At 41.5% G+C, this 19,034-nt stretch overlaps 1 protein-coding gene across 1 annotated transcript in view; it reads right to left on the bottom strand.

Annotated features, from left to right (window-relative positions):
• Nucleotides 1–12,806: 12,806 nt before the first annotated feature.
• Nucleotides 12,807–19,034, bottom strand: part of cd4-1 (CD4-1 molecule) — a 45,790-nt gene continuing 39,562 nt past the window's right edge. The window contains exons 9-11 of the mRNA XM_020928129.2: nucleotides 17,200–17,300; nucleotides 14,465–14,505; nucleotides 12,807–14,256 (exon numbers count right to left, since the gene is read on the bottom strand). Coding sequence (XP_020783788.2) covers nucleotides 14,226–14,256; nucleotides 14,465–14,505; nucleotides 17,200–17,300 — 173 coding nt within the window. The 3' untranslated portion in view covers nucleotides 12,807–14,225. The remainder of the gene's footprint in view (nucleotides 14,257–14,464; nucleotides 14,506–17,199; nucleotides 17,301–19,034) is intronic.

Genomic DNA, 19,034 nt, shown 5'->3' with positions numbered 1-19,034 from the left:
TATTGCTCTTCTTCCTATGGGATTTGGGAAAAGCTTAAGATACCAGTTAGTTCCATTATATGACCAATTAGCAGCGATTGGTTAAATAAAAAAGTACCCGCCTACCGTCGAGCGAACGAATCCTAATGCTGCGAGGTCAGACAGTTTCCAAGAAGTGAAACCAGCTGATGAATCAAGCTAGATCGTGACAACACCACCCCCCAAAAAAAATCTCTTGTGACCCACCTGAGAGTCGTGGCCCAGTCTTTGGGAAACACTGGTATAGAAGATAAAATGAGACTTCGTGACTTTTTTTCAAAACTGAGATTCTGTTTTTTGCTCTTAAGCTCTTATCGTGGCTGCCTCCACACTTGTCCTGGTTTGAACTCGGTTTTATCATATTTTTTGAAGTATGAATTTCAACAGCATTCCTTAAACGTAACAATCTCTGCTATAATAATAAAAGTGCATTGGGTTTTTACTTTTACTTGTCAAGCACTTTACAGTACATTATTCTTTACATTATTCTGTACATTTGCAGGACATTATTCATTCTCTCCATTCACTCTCAGCTGCCCTGGGACAAACTGACTGAAGTGCCAATCTTTGCCATTTGCTCCTCTGACCACCACCAACACTCACCAACACAACACATTCATACCAGGCAATGTGGGCGACGTTTCTTGCCTAAGGACACAACATTACAAACGACACTGGCGCCACAGCAGCACTTCCTCAGCACTAGTACTCGGGCTCCCTTGGAACTTCAGGAAAAGATTGTTTTGGGCCCAGATCCATCCTTCATGACACGATAAATAACTATTATAGGTCTAGAGAAAATGCCCATGTATAAGAACTCTGTAGCACAAGAATTCCACCTGCTGGGGACCCGAGGAACGACGCAGTTTAAATGAGGTTAAAGCAAGAGCTGCAGGCTTTGAAGCTTAAGAAACGCACAGAAGAGCTTCCTGGACATACACTGGATGACATCATACAGTGGGACGGGGTATTTTGAGCCCTTCAGGAGACTAGTCAAACATGCAAACATAATAAATGAATAATAAATGAATGATTATGTTAATTGTTGTACGCCTCACAGAGTATGAAACACAGAAATACACAGGATTCCTTCTAATATATCCTGGGTTACTCCACCATTTCTTATTGTAAGATTCAATAAAATAAGAACTTGTGGGCTTTGATTAGATTTTGAAACCATAACAGGAGTGGAAGGCAGCTCGGAGGATAGTTCATAACACATTTTGGTTTCTTTCCGCTCTGTCCTTTTGCACCTCCTCTCCTCCTTAAGGCTTCACCATCTCCGCTCCTGAGGGCAAATATTTCTCCCTGAAATTAAATTTGTCTGTGGTTGATTTATCGAGGCCTGTCCCAATGGCTGCAACACGACTGCAGAGTGGACCAGTGTTCGGAGCCAGCTGGTTAGACAGGCCCTAACTCAACACGGGCAGCTTTAATACCTGGAGGTGGGAGAAGGAGCCAGAAATAAGGACACAGATAAGAGCAGCATGCATTCGAATCATGAAAACTAAAATTTAAAGAGCCCGTGTTACTCTATTTTCTATGTTGTAATGTTGTTTCCTCATCACAAACATAACTGGAGTCGGGTTTTGTTTCATTTTCACATGTTTAACACACAAACTCTCCAAATTTAGACTGACTTCTTCCCTCAAACTGAAAACACTCTGCTCCACCTACTCCACACACCTTCACTAGAATTATTTGGACGATTTCAGATCTGGGATTGCCAATTTTGCCTCTTATCCAAGTAGCTGTTTAATCTTCTGACATCAACACTACATTATTCAGTATTACCAAGAGTTCCCATCCAAGTACCAACTAGATCAGGCCAATTATTTTTTGAGAGAAACAGAAAATATTTTGGAGGGCAGGGCCAAAACGATGGTAAGAGTTTGTGTTATGACTAATCAAGGGTGTAGGTTTGCATAGGGACAGTGGGGACACGACAAAACCAATATTTGGGAAAGACAAAATAGTCCCTACTAATATTTGCCATTTTATTTTAATAATCGAAAATAAAAATGTATTCCAATATTTTTCCAAAGTCACTAGTATTAATTTAACATGTTTTAGTTCACATTTTGTTTATTAGAAGTTACTCCTGCCGCTGTTTCATTGGCTGTAACAGAGTGATGTCATTAGTGGAGCCAGGAGCCTAAACTGTGGAAGCGGCAGGACAGGGCCGCACCTGAAGATGTCGGCTTGAGCAGGCGTGAGTGAAAACGCTGCACCAAACTATGAAAAACTTCATCTTCAGCTTCATCTTCAATTAAACTTGCCTTATAATGTGTCGCCATGGAAAAAGAGCAACAACACCACAAGTGCACCTCCCAAACGGAGCCCTACTCGTGCAACTGTGAGCAGCTGAACTCCACTGACAATATTCCATGGAAAAATGTTTGGACATGACCTCACAAATATCTCATCACCAACAAGCAAAGGGAAATCTGCTATGAACTTCTACATCGCTTGTACTGGGACTAAGTCGTGGGCCAAACTAAATATTTAATTGAAAAATTTCAACAACACCTGCATGTTTTCTCTTCTTTCGAGATATGAAATATTAAACCTTTTCTTATTAAAATAAATGTTTAATAATAGTTTTGCTTAAACACTGAATCCAGAACAAGCAAAATACAAAATAATATCATTTTAAATAAATAATAGTCTGTCTATAGTCTGTCTGTAGCCGGCGAGCAGCTCTAATACATATTTGATTTAATCTCGCGGGCCAAGTCTAATTATATCGCGGGCCAAATTTGGCCCCCGGGCCTGAGTTTGACATGTCTGCACTGAAGAATCATCTTAGAAGGGCAATGGGCACAGACTGTACATTTTGCAAACTGAAAAATGAAAACACGTCTCACTTATTTTGGACCTGCCCAGACTGTGTGTGTTTGGAAATAATTCATAAAACATATACAGCAATGAAAAAGTGAGGTTGCCTTACAAAAAATGTCTCTAAAATAAACACCTCTAAAATAAAAGCAGTGCAGAGGTCAGAGTCAATCAAAGGGACGTATGTGGAGCTGTACAATGCCCAGGTCTGAACTAGACTCACTCCTGCTCAGCTTCACAGATCAGACGAGATTGGATGGTAAAACAAACATATACACAAACTGAAGGGTTTATTCATCTTAAAAATAATAATAATAATAAAAAAACACTTAAAGGTGCATGTGTAACGTGTAACTTTTTTGGTGGAGGGTCCGTCAAAAGCTTTTCTCCTCAGAGATGTTATTGCTTTGTCTAAAATGACAAAAGGAGAAATTCACCTGGACAAAAGTTTATTTGGTCGAATATGTTTCGCAGCTCATCTGGTCAGACACTGGTGGACACTTCCTTATATCAGTCTGAAGGGAGGAGCTAACTACACTGAAACTACTCTGAAACTAACACACCCACAGTTTCTGTTTGTTTGCTCGGTTTACTGAGCTGCACTGAGTGTGGGTCATATCAGCATAATCATTCATTCATTTGTCTAAAATGTTTCACAATATGGTAATAAACTTTTCTATCTTAATGGAAACCAAATCAGACCAAGTTACAGGTCAGATCTGTGCAGAGGCGACCCCGCTCACAGTCAGAATGTCTGTTTTTCTAGGTGTTTTTGAGCTATAAAACCACCTGTAATTGAATAAATGTAAAGTCGAGCTGTTTAATGTCACACTGTGGAACATTCCAGAGCAAAAACAAATCTGTAGAAACAAGCAGGTGACAGACACTCAACCAAAAAGTTACATTCTTCAACAAAAACAAATCAATTCATAACCACAACTAGACTACCCACCTGAGTTTTAGTGAATATCCTTTGTCTTCACCACTGTCTGTTTTTTTTTTGTTGTTTTTTTTTCCTGAATAATCCAGATTGTTTTGTGTGGGATCTTTGTCTCATTTGCAGTGTTGAATTGTTGTCACATTTTCTGAGTCTGAGCAGTGGGTTGGTACAATACATCGAGTTTGAGTGACAGAAAACCTTTGAAAAACATAAACCTTTTGACTTTAATTACAGATCTAGAGCCGCGTGAGTGACAGGTGCCGCAGAAACTCTGCACAGACACTCGGAGGCGACGAGACGCTGAGTAAGACTTTGGGTTGAAACTAAAGCGAAGACGCCAAACGGACAGATGCAGCGAGAGAAAAACGACGCCAGGTTTATGAAGGGGCAACTGTGACAGAGAGATGGAACGAGAGGGTGGACATCTGCTCCGAGAGAGAGAGAGAGAGAGAGAGAGAGAGAGAAAGAGAGGAGGGCAGAGAGAAAGGGAAAGAGAGTTAGAGATGGACAGAAGGAAGGAGAGAGAGAGGGGAAGCAGAGAGAGAGACAGAAGAAGAGGGAGAAAGTGGGGTGTGTGGTGGGGGGGGTAGAGATGGACAGAAGGAAGAGAGAGGGAAGCAGAGAGAGAGGGAAAGAGAGATAGAGACAGACTGAAGAAAGAAGAGAGAGAGAGAAAGCAAGTGAATGAGAGAGACAGAGAGAGAGAGAGAGAGAGAGGAGAAGAGAGAGGGTGGGTTAGAGAGAGGGAAAGAGGCAGAGAGACGGAAGAAAAGAAGAGAGAGAGGGAAAGAGAGATAGAGACAGACTGAAGAAAGAAGAGAGAGAGAAAGCAAGGGAATGAGAGCGACAGAGAGAGAGAGAGAGAGAGAGAGGAGAAGAGAGAGTGTGGGTTAGAGAGAGGGAAAGAGGCAGAGAGAGAGAGACGGAAGAAAGAAGAGAGAGAAGGAAAAGAGAGACAGAGAGACAGAAGGAAGGACAGAGAGAGAGAGAGAGAGAGAGAGAGAGAAAGCAAGTGAATGAGAGAGAGAGGAGAAGAGAGAGGGTGGGTTAGAGAGAGGGAAAGAGGTAGAGAGAGAGACAGAAGGAAGAAGAGAGAGAAGGAAAGAAACAGAGAGAGAAGAGAGAAAACAAGTGAGTGAGAGAGAGAGATGAAAGAGACAGAGAGAGAGAGAAGAGAGGGAGTGAAAGTGAGAGGGAGACAGAGAGAGAAAACAAGTGAATGAGAGAGAGAGAGAGAGAGAGAGGAGAAGCGAGAGGGTGGGTTAGAGAGAGGGAAAGAGGCAGAGAGAGAGAGACGGAAGAAAGAAGAGAGAGAGGGAAAGAGAGAGAAAGAGACAGAAGGAAGGACAGAGAGAGAAAAGAGAGAGAGAGAAAGCAAGTGAATGAGAGAGAGAGAGAGAGAGAGGAGAAGAGAGTGTGGATTAGAGAGAGGGAAAGAGGTAGAGAGAAGAGACAGAAGGAAGAAAGAGAGAGAAGGAAAGAAACAGAGAAGAGAGAGAAGAGAGAGAAACAAGTGAGTGAGAGAGAGAGGTGAAAGAGACAGAGAGAGAGAGAAAGAGAGAGGAGTGAAAGTGAGAGGGAGACAGAGAGAGAAAACAAGTGAATGAGAGAGACAGAGAGAGAGAGAGAGAGAAAACAAGTGAGTGAGAGAGAGAGGGAAAGAGACAGAGAGAGAGACAGAAGGAAGAAGAGAGGGAAGCAGAGAGAGGGAAAGAGAGATAGAGACAGACTGAAGAAAGAAGAGAGAGAGAGAAAGCAAGTGAATGAGAGAGACAGAGAGAGAGAGAGAGAGAGAGAGGAGAAGAGAGAGGGTGGGTTAGAGAGAGGGAAAGAGGCAGAGAGAGAGACGGAGGGGAAGAAGAGAGAGAGGGAAAGAGAGAGAAAGAGACAGAAGGAAGGACAGAGAGAGAAAGAGAGAGAGAGAAAGCAAGTGAATGAGAGAGAGAGGAGAAGAGAGAGGGTGGATTAGAGAGAGGGAAAGAGGTAGAGAGAGAGAGAGAGAGAGAAAACAAGTGAGTGAGAGAGAGAGAGAAGAAGAGAGAGGGAAAGAGACAGAGAGAGAGAGAAGAGAGGGAGTGAAAGTGCGAGGGAGACAGAGAGAGAAAACAAGTGAATGAGAGAGACAGAGAGAGAGAGAGAGAGAGGAGAAGCGAGAGGGTGGGTTAGAGAGAGGGAAAGAGGCAGAGAGAGAGACAGAAGGAAGAAGAGAGAGAAGGAAAGAAACAGAGAGAGAGAGAAAGAGAAAACAAGTGAGGAAAGAAGAGAAAGGGAGGTATAGAGACAAAAAGAGACAGACAGAGAGAGAGAGAGAAGAGAGGGAGTGAAAGTGTGAGACAGAGAGAGAAAGCAAGTGAGTATTATGAGAGAGAGGGAAGAAGAGAGAGGGGAGGCAGAGAGAGAAGCGAGAGTGAAAGAGAGATAGAAGGAAGAAGAGAGAGAGGGACAGAGAGAGAGAGAGAGAGAGAGAGAGAGATAGAGAGAGCGAGAGACAGAGATGAAGAGAGGAAGTGAGAGGGCGAGTGAGAGAGAGAGAGACAGAGAGAAAAAGCAAATGTGAGAGAGAGAGAGAGTGAAAAGAGAAAAAAGAGAGTGGGGGAAGGAAGGAGAGAAAGGAAGAGGAGGTATGGACAGGGAGGGAGAGAAAATGGTGAAAATGGGGAGGTGGGATGGGGTGAAAGAGACAGAGAGAGAGAAAGACCGCAAGAAGGAAGAGAGGAAAAAGAAAGAGAGGGACAGTAGAGGTGGAAAAGACAGGGACGAGGACAAGGGAAAGAAATGTTAAGATATTATGAGAGAGAAAAAGAAAAGGGTAGACAGGGAAAAGAGAGAGAGGGGTAGGAGGAGGAGGCAAAGAGAAAGGCAGAGAGAGAGGGAACAAAAGACAAAAGGAGAGAGGAGTGGGAGGGAGGGAGGGAGGGAGGGAGCTGAAGTCTTTCTCAACAGATGCTTTTCGAATGAAGTGAACACAATTAATAGAGTCTCCACGTAAGTGTGAACGCTGCTGAGTCACACGAGTCAAGACTGAAAGAACCACTGCGTCACATCCACAAAGAAACACAGAGGTCAAACACTGCCCCCTGTCACGCCTCCATTTATTTATCTAACATTTATTTGGCCAATTTGCTTTATTTGGCCTGACAGCTTTGCACAAAATGGGGTTGAAGAGTGAAGAGTGCATTATTAATTCACTCTACAGTAAGGATGTAAAAATAACCAAAATATCGTGATATCGTATCGTCAGAGTTCTCAGTAATATCGTGGACCATCACAATATATCAAATTACAAGTCTCTTTGCTTAAATTAAGAGTTATGGTGCAACAAAAGCAAAAAAAAAAAAAAGACAGAGGGAACTATATAGACCACAGGTGTCAAACATAAGGCCCGGGGGCCAGATCCGGCCTCCAAGACCTTTAATCTGGCTGATTTTCGAAAATATTTTAATTATATTTTTTATTAAAATCTTGTAAATTTTCTGTGGTGTTTATCATAGTAGAGTCTCCAGCGTCTCTGTACGTGGCCCCTCCCACCAGAGCAGCACAAATGAAGACTTGTCTCTTTCCAAACGCTCTTAAAGGACGATCGTTTTGACTGTTGACCGTGACACCCTCGTCAGCAAAATGTCACAAATGAGAAAAGTGGAGCTGAGTGCAGGATTTTACAAGAAAAAAATGACTTATTCCTATTTATACAAGTTAATGTTAAACAAGTTCATGTTAAAACTTTGTGTTGAAATTGTATTTTTCTTAAAGTTTCAGGTTGTTCATAATATTATAATATTTTGTAAAAGAAAGAGTTCATCAATTAAAAAAGATTTCTGTAATAGATTTGTGTTTCTCTGCACAAATATTTGAACTTATTGTTATTTTTGGGGTTTATATGACATGAGTTTTCTGATCCGGCCCTTTGGATCAAAGTAGGTTGGATACGGCCCCCGGACCAAAATGAGTTTGACACCCCTGACATAGACCATGATCCTTTGCTCTATTTCAGTGCAGACTACATGAAGAAATAACAGTTCTAAACACTTTTAAGTCTTAGTTCTTTGAATTCAATCTTGTCAAGGCATTTTAAGAGGATAAAGTAACTTATTTACGGTTTTAGCTGTTTAGCCTCCACAAAATATCGCAATAAATATCGTACCGTGAGATGCATATCGTGAAAATATCGTACTGAGAGATTTAGATATTGTTACATCCCTAATCGTGAGTCTCTCCACCATATCGAGAGCTTTCCCACGATATCGCAATAAATATTGTACCGTGAGATTCATACTGTGACGATATCGTAGTGTGAGACTTGGATATCGTTACATCCCTATTCTAAAGTTGTACACTGGTGGTGAGCTGCCCTGGGGCTGACTGACAGAAACGAGGCTGCCAATCTACGTCACCTGCCCCTTTGACCAACAAACAAGAACACACATTCACACCCACCACATTCATATTGGGCAGTGTAGGTGTCTTGCCTAAGATGGTCACTGATATTCACAGATGCTTCCCATCCAAGTAATCATTTCTGAGATCATTTTTAACACTATCTGCTCTACAAACCTGTTCAAATGCAGCTGGTTATTTAGTTTTTCTATTAGTTTCTCTCAGCTTTTCTCAAATGTGAATGTTCCGGTGTGTGTTTTAAACGTGTGAGTATAATTTTGATTTTAAAATTCACTGCAAATGTAACCACGGTCACAATAATTGCCTGGAAAAAAACATTACATTCAACATTTTCCAGATTTGTTGAGTCATAATACAAAGACTGATGGTTTGAATAGAAATGTGACTAAAGTACAGAATCCGTGTATCTTTCGTTCATTCGTTTTTCAATATAAAATGAAAAATAAGAAAACAAAAAAACTACTATTTTCTTCATTATTTGTCTCCAAAACCAAAATGAAAGAAACAGATAACGATTCTTTTTTCAGTTTTCCATTTTGTGTTTAAATAATTTTGTGTTTGAATAATGGAAAAAACGTATAACAGTCGTTTCCTGTTTACGTGACGTCTGTGACTGCGATGCCAGGACTGAACCAGGACTAAACCAAGACCAAACCAGGTCTGAGACCAGACCAGGACTGAGACCAGGACTTAGACTGGGATCAGAGCAGAATTGAGACCAGGACTGAGACCGGGAACAGGACCAGAACTGAGACCGGGACCAGACCGTGATTGAAACCGGGACCAAACAGGGACCAGACCAGGACTGAGACTGGGACAAGACCAGGACTGAAAATGGTTTAGTCCTGTTTTAGTCCTGATTCAGTCTTGATTTAGTCCTGGTTCAGTCCTGGTTCAGTCCTGATTCAGTCTTGATTCAGTCCTGGTTTAGTCCTGGATTTGTCCTGGTTTAGTCTTGGTTTAGTCCTGATTCAGTCTTGGTTTAGTCCTGGTTTAGTCCTGATTCAGTCTTGGTTTAGTCCTGGTTTAGTCCTGGTCTAGTCCTGATTCAGTCTTGGTTTAGTCCCGGTTTAGTCCTGGTTTAGTCCTGATTCAGTCTTGGTTTAGTCCTGGTTTAGTCCTGTTTTAGTCCTGATTCAGTCTTGGTTTAGTCCTGGTTTAGTCCTGGTCTCAGTTCTGGTTTAGTCCTGATTCAGTCTTGGTTTAGTCCTGGTTCAGTCTTGGTTTAGTCCTGGTTTAGTCCTGATTTAGTCTTGTTTAGTCCTGGTTCAGTCCTTATTCAGTCCTGGTTTAGTCCTGGTTTAGTCTTGGTTTAGTCCTGGTTTAGTCCTGATTTAGTCTTGGTTTAGTCCTGATTCAGTCCTTATTTAGTCCAGGTTTAGTCCTGGTTTAGTCTTGGTTTAGTCCTGGTTTAGTCCTGATTTAGTCTTGGTTTAGTCCTGATTCAGTCCTTATTCAGTCCTTATTCAGTCCTGGTTTAGTCCTGGTTTAGTCTTGGTTTAGTAGTTGGTTTAGTCCTTGGTTTAGTCCTGGTTTAGTCTTGGTTTAGTCCTGGTTTAGTCCTGGTTTAGTCCTGGTTCAGTCCTGGTTTAGTCCTGGTTTAGTCCTGGTTTAGTCCTGGTTTATTCCTGGTTCAGTCCTGGTTTAGTCCTGGTTTAGTTCTGGTTTAGTCCTGGTTTATTCCTGGTTTAGTCCTGGTTTAGTCCTGGTTTAGTCCTGGTTTAGTCCTGGTTTAGTCCTTGGTTTAGTCCTGGTTTAGTCCTGGTTTTCCTGGTTCAGTCCTGGTTTAGTCCTGGTTTAGTTCTGGTTTAGTCCTGGTTTATTCCTGGTTTTCCTGGTTTAGTCCTGGTTTAGTCCTGGTTTAGTCCTGGTTTAGTTAGTCCTGGTTTAGTCCTGGTTCAGTCCTGGTTTAGTCTCCTGGTTTAGTCCTGGTTTCAGTCCTGTTTAGTCCTGGTTTAGTCCTGGTTTCAGTCCTGGTTTAGTCCTGGTTCAGTCCTGGTTTAGTCCTGGTTTAGTCCTGGTTTCAGTCCTGGTTTAGTCCTGGTTTAGTCCTGGTTTAGTCCTGGTTTAGTCTTGGTTTAGTCCTGGTTTAGTCCTGGTTTAGTCCTGGTTCAGCCATCACAGTTTAAGTCACGTAAATGGGAAACGGCTGTTATCATTTAAACACAAAATCGAAGTCTCCAATTTGGTTTTGGAGACAAATAATGAAGAAAATAGTTGTTCTTTTTGGTTTTCTATTTTTTGGTTTTACATTGAAAAACAAATGAACAAATGGTACATGGATCGTACACCCACACTGCCACATTGTCTTCTCCAGTGCAGCGGGTCAGTGAGGTTTGGGCTAAAAGGCATTACTCAGTACTACATGCTTTGGTGAACTCTATGGTCCCCAGAGAATCATTTCCCGCTCCCCTTCAGGTTACAACACAATCTGCTATAAACCACCTGCAGAAATAAAGGTCCAGACACTTTTATGCAATATGCACAAATTGCTTATTGGTCTATTGATCTGTGAAGCCTGCGGGGCCCTCTCTGGCCGAGCACAGACACTGCAGCATCCCTCAATAATGCACAGTATTAGACAGGATACAGTGGAGATTACCGTAATGTACTGTCCACGAGGCACTGGATTTTGACTTCTGCATTCATTTGTCAACCTGTGAACTTGCGGCTGGAGGTGAGGAGCTTTGATGAATTATAAATAGAAAATAAATACCAAAAAGACATAGAAATAAGTTTAAAAAGTGTCTCTGACGTTGCAAATAAATACTACTGTTGGAATTAAAGGAGCTGACTCATTCACTCGCGTCACATCACTAAGGCTACGTTCAGACTGCAGGGCTTAATGCTCAATTCAGATTTTTTTGTGAAATTCGATGTTTTTGCGAGGTCGTTCACATTTCCAATTTAATGTGACTTGTATGTGACCCCCAGTGTGAACAGTAAACAGCCCGAAAGTGTCCTGCATGCACAATGGAGGACACGATGACGTCAACCGCAGCGAGCGTGCTCTGTGTTTACGGACGTTGTCCAAACATGGATGCGAGCAATGAACACCTGTTCTTCTCGTACCGGAGCCAGAACATGTATAACTTACTTGTTTTAAGGAGGAGATTGAGAAGGAGAAGGACGAGGTTTTTGGCCGTGGTGTTTTGTGGGGCAGCGGCAGCGACGTCCGTTGAAAGGAACGTGTGGATGTGGAGACGTAGCCAAGAGTGGTGAGTGGTGATGTGCTTCGCTTCAGTGACACGGAGTTCATTAACCATTTTCGCCTACTTCAGAGCAGAATAGTGACGTTTGTGGCTTGTTGATGTGTTAATGTGTAAGTCGGACGAATGCGCTTTGGCCGTTCAGACCGAAGTCGCATGTCAAAAGATCAGATATGTATCGGTTTCAGGACCACATATCCAAGTGTCCTGGCTCGCATTTGAAAAAATCAGATCTGTGTTGTTCAGATACAGGTCACATAGGGGCCAAAAAATCGGATTTGGGTCACTTCAGGCTGCAGTCTGAACGCAGCCTAAGTCCCCGTCCACACTAGTCGTATTTGAGTCGTTTTCTTTGTGGATGCAGTGTTCGTCCACACTAATCTGACTGAAAATGGCTCCAGAGACGGAACGATCTGGTGCCGCCGGCTCCCACGAATTCATTTGAGTACAGATCTACGGAAGCCGAGAGCGGTCGCAACAAACGCAAACGCCGCAACAAATACAAATGCCACAACACAACAAAAAGCCACAACAAACCAAAAAAAGACACAATGGAAATGACCGCGGGACTCTATTTTAATTCAAACACCGCAACAAATACAAATACCACAACACAAACGCAAATGCCGCAACACATTAAACAGCCGTGACACATTAAACAGCCACAACACATCAAAAAGCCACAACAAACCAAAAAAAGCCACAACAGAAATGACCGTGGGACTCTATTTTAATGCAAATGTTGCAACAAATACAAACGCCACAACACAAACGTAAATGCTGCAACACATTAAAAAGCCACAACACATTAAAAAGCCACAACTGAAGTGACCGTGGGACTCTATTTTCCGACGGACCGATCAAGCGGCAAGTGAAGAAGAAGAACTACAACGTGAAACGAATAATGAAAAAAACAATAAATTACTTTTACTTATGTTTCCAACTTCTCCGTTCCTTTACTTTTCACGTTGTAGTTCTTTTTCGCCGAATAAAGAGACATGACTGTGAACTACTTTAACTCTTCTGGACTCTCTTTTAAGACTCTTCTCAGTCCGCCTCCAGGAGAAGCTGACAGCTCAAAATCAGCTGCTGCGACTTCAGTCTTTCTTGTTTTTACTCACGTGATGTCGGGAAGTCGTGATCACGTGACTATGGTTTCTGGCGGTTTTGCGTTACTGTTTGGACAGGGAAGACTTTGATTGCGGACACAGAAACGACGTGTCTAGGTCGAGATCGTTTTGGATACGGCGATACGTGGATTAGTTTCAGTGTAAACGGGGTCTAACTGAAACAAAATTAATAAACTATTTTCCAAACTTTTATTTAAATAATGCGTACGTGTCGATGTGTGCTGCTATGAAATAAAAATACAAATGAACTGTACAATGACACCTTTTCCCAAATATGAAACAAGTTTATTTAATTCATATTTTACATAAACTTAAACCAGTAGAGATACAAAATCTAACATGGTTTTGAAATACATACATAAAAAAATAAAACAACTACAGCACAATAACAGTAAAACGTTTGCTGTACTGAACTGTACACAGAGGTTTGAATTATGGTTAATAAAGTGTCTCGTCTTGAAGCTCTCGTGTAAAACAAAAAACCCCTGAACACTGACCTGATCTTAAATTGTCCGTGAAGGTTGAAGTTGTCAGTGAGTTTGCACACAAGCAGAATTCTAAAACTGCTTTTGACTGAAATGTCTGATTTTAAAGTGAATATGAACAATATTTACATAAAAAATACAGTCAGAACAAAAAGGTTACACATACATCAAATAAAAATAGTAGAAAGTTGGAAATTATGTTACACAAACAGAATTATAATTACATTGTTTTTTACAACTGTATTCACATTTGCATAAAATCTAAAACCAGGACTAAACCAGGACTAAACCAGGACTAGAACAGGATCTAAGCAAGTCTACATGAGGACTAATACAGGATCAAACCAGAACGAAACCAGGACTAAACCAGGAACCAAGTTTACATCTGGACTAAACCAGGACTAAACCAGAACTCAACCAGGATTCTACTAGAACTAAACCAGGGGTAAACTCGGACTAAACCAGGATTATACCTGGACTAAACCTGAACTAAAACAGAAACCAAGTCTACATCAGGACATCAGGACCAAACCAGGACTAAACCAGAACTAAACCAGGATTCTACTAGAACTAAACCTGGATTAAACCTGGACTAAACCCAGGGTAAACCTAGACTAAACCAGGACCAAAGCGGGACTCAGCCTGTACTAAACCTGAACTGGACTAGTCCAGGATTAAACCGGGACTAAACCAGGAACCAAGTCTACATCAGGACTAAACCAGAAATAAACTGGGAGTAAACCCCGACTAAACCCAGACTAAACCCAGACTAAACCTAGAATAAACCAGGACCAAACCTGGACTAAACCTGAACTAAACCAAGACTAAACCCAGAATATACCAGGACAAAACCAGGACCAAACCAGGACTAAACCCAGACTAAAACTGAACTAAACCTGAACTAAACCCAGACTAGAACCAAAATAAACCAGGAACCAAGTTTACATCAGGACAAAACCAGGATTCTATCAGGATTAAACCAGGACCAAACCAGGACAAAACCCAGACTAAACCCAGACTAAACCCAGACTAAACCAGGACTAAACCAGGACTAAACCAGGACTAACCAGGCCCAGTATGAGAGTAGGGAGTATGGTCTGTTTCTAATCTTCCTTCTTGTTAGACTCGTGAAAGGGTCCAAACATCATTTAACACATAATTTAGCCTGAAATGGACTGGCTCTGATGTCCTCTTTACGGCGCGGCTCAGGTCACGATCTGTAAAATCCTTTTGGTTTGGGGCTGAAAGAACAAATCAAAAGACACCACTTTAGATAAATGCAGAGAAAATACAGCCAAAATGAGCGCAATGGGCAGAATCATATAAATTGTGTTGATAGTATCTTTGTAAAGCTGCTCGTCGCCTGTAGCCTCGTGCAGCTTTATACTCAAATGGCCTTTGTCCAGAGACTCAAAGAAACTGTTTTATGAAGAAAGAGTTGGGACGTACTTTTTGCAGTGGCAGAATCCTTTGTATCGTCTTGTTCTCCGCTGTAACAAACACAAAAAAATTATTATTAATGAGTTATGCAGATTCAAAGGGCCCATGTTACACTATTTTCTGCAACGAGCCGTACATTCTGTGTTGGCAAAGATTCCCGAGATCGAGGATTTAAAGCCGGAACAAAGAGAATGTTTGGTGAATTTTATCAAGACGTTATTGCTAGTGATGGTCAAATGAGACGGAGCTCCGGAGCACGTTTCGTTCTTTTTGAAACAAATTGCTCCGAAGCGCTGCCTCGGAGCTCGTCTCGCCGCAGCCGCTCACGTGACCAAAGTGTCGAAATGTGGAAGTGCCCCTGCTGCTTCACTCTGCGTGTCAGTCGCTTCAGTGTATCGAAGCGTTTCATTGGCTCGGCGAATGTTCCGCTCTGCGATTGGTTCAGAGCTTCAGAGTGTTCAGCGCACTTCCGTGGTTTGACAAGCGCTAAACTGCTACAGTATAAAAGATGCACCAATATTTCTTAAAAATGTTGGGTAGTGAGGAGTATTGTGTGACGTTAGTGCTGATTTTGGTGAGTTTTGGCGACTTTTGGCATTTGTTTCATTTTCGATGGCATCTACAAGTGGAAAAAAGCGATCCATGGTTTGGGATCACTTTGATCTAATTCCACCTAACAAGGTCACCGATTTTCTTATTTACAGCTGCTATTTATGTTGCTCTTTACATATTATTTTAAATCATCATTACCTCCGCCAAGGAGGTTATGTTTTTGCCGGCGTTTGTCTGTTGTTTGTTTGTTTGTTTGTTTGTCTGTTAGCAACATAACTCAAAACGTTATGGACCGATTTTGATGAAATTTTCAGGATTTGTTGGAAATGTGAAAAAGGAAGAACTGATTTCATTTTGGGGGTGATCCGGAAGAAATCCTGGATTCTGGATCACTTTGAAATTTTAGTTAACATTGTGGTAAATGGGGCCAAAAAATTTTGTTTCTCAATATCTCGGTTAATTATTGACCAAACCCCATGAAATTTGACTCAGGGATGGACAATGGGATCCTCTTTCATATTCCAAAGGCTGATCCGGATCTGATCCAGAAGACTGATTTTATCGCAATTTATATAAAAAATGGGGGTAGTCCTTGGCGGAGGTCTGCGCTCTCTGACTGCTTTTCTAGTTATTATTGTTGTTGTTGGGTACGGTGTCTCTCTGCACACAAGTATTGTCTTACACTAACGATACTTCATCGATGCTGAGACACCTGTGTGCCAATGGTTAAATTTGTCCACTAGAGGTCAGTGTTTCTCCGAGGCCTCAGACACGTCGAACTGTTTGAATATTGCGACTTAAGGTGTCAATGCTTCACGAGGCTCCATTCGCCCATCACTAGTTATTGCCCTTCTTCCTACGGGATTTGGCGCAATACATACGTCACGACCAAATAGCAGCGATTGGTTAAATAAAACCGTCAAGCGAACAAATCCTAATCCTGCGAGGTCAGACGGTTTCTACAAAGTGAAACCGGCTGATGAATCAGGCTAAAAATATTATTTCCTCTTCACAAACAGAACTGGAGTTGTGTTTTGTTTCATTCACACATGTTTAACCAGTCGTACGTACGCATTTACGTCACATACATAGAGTACACAGAAACAAACATGTCGGATGGCGTGCACACCCAGTCGAATTCCACACACTTTTGCGTCACCGTATGCACACAGATTTCCTCCCGACAACGCTCGTCTAAACGTGGAATAAAAAGTGAAGATGCGACGGCACTTTTGCGTCTTCTGTTCAGACCCTCATCATATAAACGTAGCCTGAATATTTTAATTTGACAAGTTAAGTTTCATATGTTTAGTTGGTCTATTGTCATACCGATGTTTTACAGCTGATCTACTTTTAGTCTCAATATGCAGTTTCTCTCCAATGCCGTTATCTTTATTTTTAAATATAACTGTACAATTGGAGTAAGACTTTAGTTTTTTAAGTAGCCCTATCAAACACTCTTCTCTTAGTGTGCTGGAATATCATTATAAGGCATTAACCCAGGGGTGTCAAACATACGGCCCGGGGGCTGGATTCCGGCCCTCCAAGACCTTTAATCTGGCCCTCGGCTGATTTTCTACAAAAATATTTTAATTATATTTTCTATTAAAATATTGGTACTTTTCTGCGCCGCTCAGCACAGCAGCGTCTCCAGCGCCTCAGCACAAATGAAGACTTGTCTCTTTCCAAACGCTCTTAAAGGACGATCGTTTTGACTGTTGACCGTGACACCCTCATCAGAAAAATGTCCAACATGAGAAAAGTGGAGCCAAGTGCAGGATTTTACAAGAAAAATTGACTTATTCCTATTTGCATTCAAGTTCATGTGAAAACATTGTGTTGAAATTGCATTTTTCTTAAAGTTTACAGGTTGTTCGTAATATTATATATCTTGTAAAAGAAAGAGTTCCTTAATTTAAAAAAAGATTTCTGTAATAGATTTGTGTTTTTCTGCACAAATATTTTAACTTATTGTTATTTTTGGGGTAAATATGCCACGAGTTTTCTGATCCGGCCCCTTTGGGATCAAAGTAGGTTGGATACGGCCCCCAGACCAAAATGAGTTTGACACCCCTGCATTAAACAATTGATTAAACAAAATTCTTGATATGTTGTTGTTTTTTTTTTGTTTTGTTTTGGTTTTGCCATCTAAAGAGTTTCCTATTTGCTCTGTCTGTGTTGTGCTTCTGTACCTGTCTGCGTCTGTGAATGATGACAATGAGAATGACCAGGAGAACCAAAATGGCGGCCGCAGCGCAGAGGGTCACCAACATCCACACGCTGATCTTTGACTCTGCACAAAAACACACGAGCAAAAAACAAAAACATGCCATGAAAAAACACATTTATACAGCTCATTTACAAAAGTGAAAATGAGTCTAATTCTGAATTTTTGCTCCGGGAGTTGAACACTTTTTTTTTTTTTTTTATTGACATGATTTTAGTCCTCTGATAGATAAGTTTTGGCACTGAAAGCTTTTTACTTCAAGGAACTCTTCATCCACTCACACCAGCACACACTTGATTGATAATTTGCACACTGAAGATTTTTCTTATCTGGCCAAGATTTTAAAACTTCAGGTTACCCATCTTGTTTTCAGATTTATTATCTACTTACTAATTCTGAGATGCTTAATTTGAGTCAAGAGGTAGTTTATTTTAAGATAACTTGTGAAGTGAAGTTATCTGGCTGCATGGACAGAGAATATCACTACTTTTAAATCATTTTCTGATAGATTTATACGTTTATATCTTAAATTTTGGTCAAGCTTTTTGGCAGTGCAGTGAAATCGCTTTGGGATTAATAATCAAATCAGAACTAAACTAGAACTAAACCAGGACTAAACCAGGACTAAACCAGGAACCGAGTCTACACCAGGACTAAATCAAGACGAAACCAGAACTAAAACAGGATTTTACTAGAATTAAACTTGGATTAAACCTGGACTAAACCCAGAATAAATCAGGACCAAACCAAGACCAAACCTGAACTAAACCTGGAATAAACTGAGACTAAACCAGGACCAAACCCAGACTAAACCTGGATTAAACCCAGACTAAACCAGGACTAAACCAAGACTAAACCTGGACTAAACCAGGACTAAACCCAAACTAAACCCAGACTAAACCTGGACTAAACCTGGACTAAACCCAGACTAAACCAGGACTAAACCCAGACTAAACCAGGACTAAACCAGGACCAAACCCAGACTAAACCTGGACTAAACCTGAACTAAACCCCGGATTAAACTGAAACTAAACCAGGACCAAACCCAGACTCAACCAGGAACAAAGTCTACATCAGGACTAAGTCGAGATTAAACCAGAACTAAAACAGGATTCTACTAGAACTAATCCAGGAGTAAACTCGGACTAAACCTGGACTAAACCCAGAGTAAACCTAGAATAAATCTGGACCAAACCAAGACCAGTAGGGGTGTAACGATAACAAAAATCACGGTTGGGTATGTATCTTGATTTTGAGGTCATGGTTCGGTTCATTTTCGGTACAGTACGGGACCATAATGCAAAACCCTAAAGTTTGTTTTAACATTATACAAACGGTAAAATAAAATAAATGCAAAGTGCTGCTTGGTAATACTAATGAGTTAAATAAAATAATCTGTGCTGACGAAAGGCGAAAGTGAGGACCACGGCGCGACGACTGTAGTTTTACGAGGATTCACGTGGTTCGGAGGGCTGGCAAGGCTGGGGGCAACTGTTGTTAAGGTGGCCGCCCTAACTATAAAGCGCTGCGGGAAACGCTGCCCCAATCACGGACGAGTTCATGAATATTAAAGCGCCGAGCCTTCCGTGTAGCTGCACATGTCGTGGCGGAATGTAAACGCACACAAATTGCGTGAACTCACTCGTGTACAACCCTGCACCGAACCGAACGTCCCGTAACAAAACAGTTCAGCACGAATACATGCACCGTTACACCCCTCGCTGGGAGTGCTCTATGTATCTGATGCTGGGGATGTTTAGGAGTTACCACACACACAATGCACACATTGCACAGCTTAGC

This window comes from Boleophthalmus pectinirostris, unplaced genomic scaffold, assembly GCF_026225935.1.
Source record: "Boleophthalmus pectinirostris isolate CB_2022bp ecotype Guang Dong unplaced genomic scaffold, ASM2622593v1 HiC_scaffold_6, whole genome shotgun sequence".
NCBI classification, from domain to species: Eukaryota; Metazoa; Chordata; class Actinopteri; order Gobiiformes; family Gobiidae; genus Boleophthalmus; species Boleophthalmus pectinirostris.
Note: the sequence above shows the minus strand (reverse complement) of the source record. Positions and strands in the feature narration are given on the sequence as shown.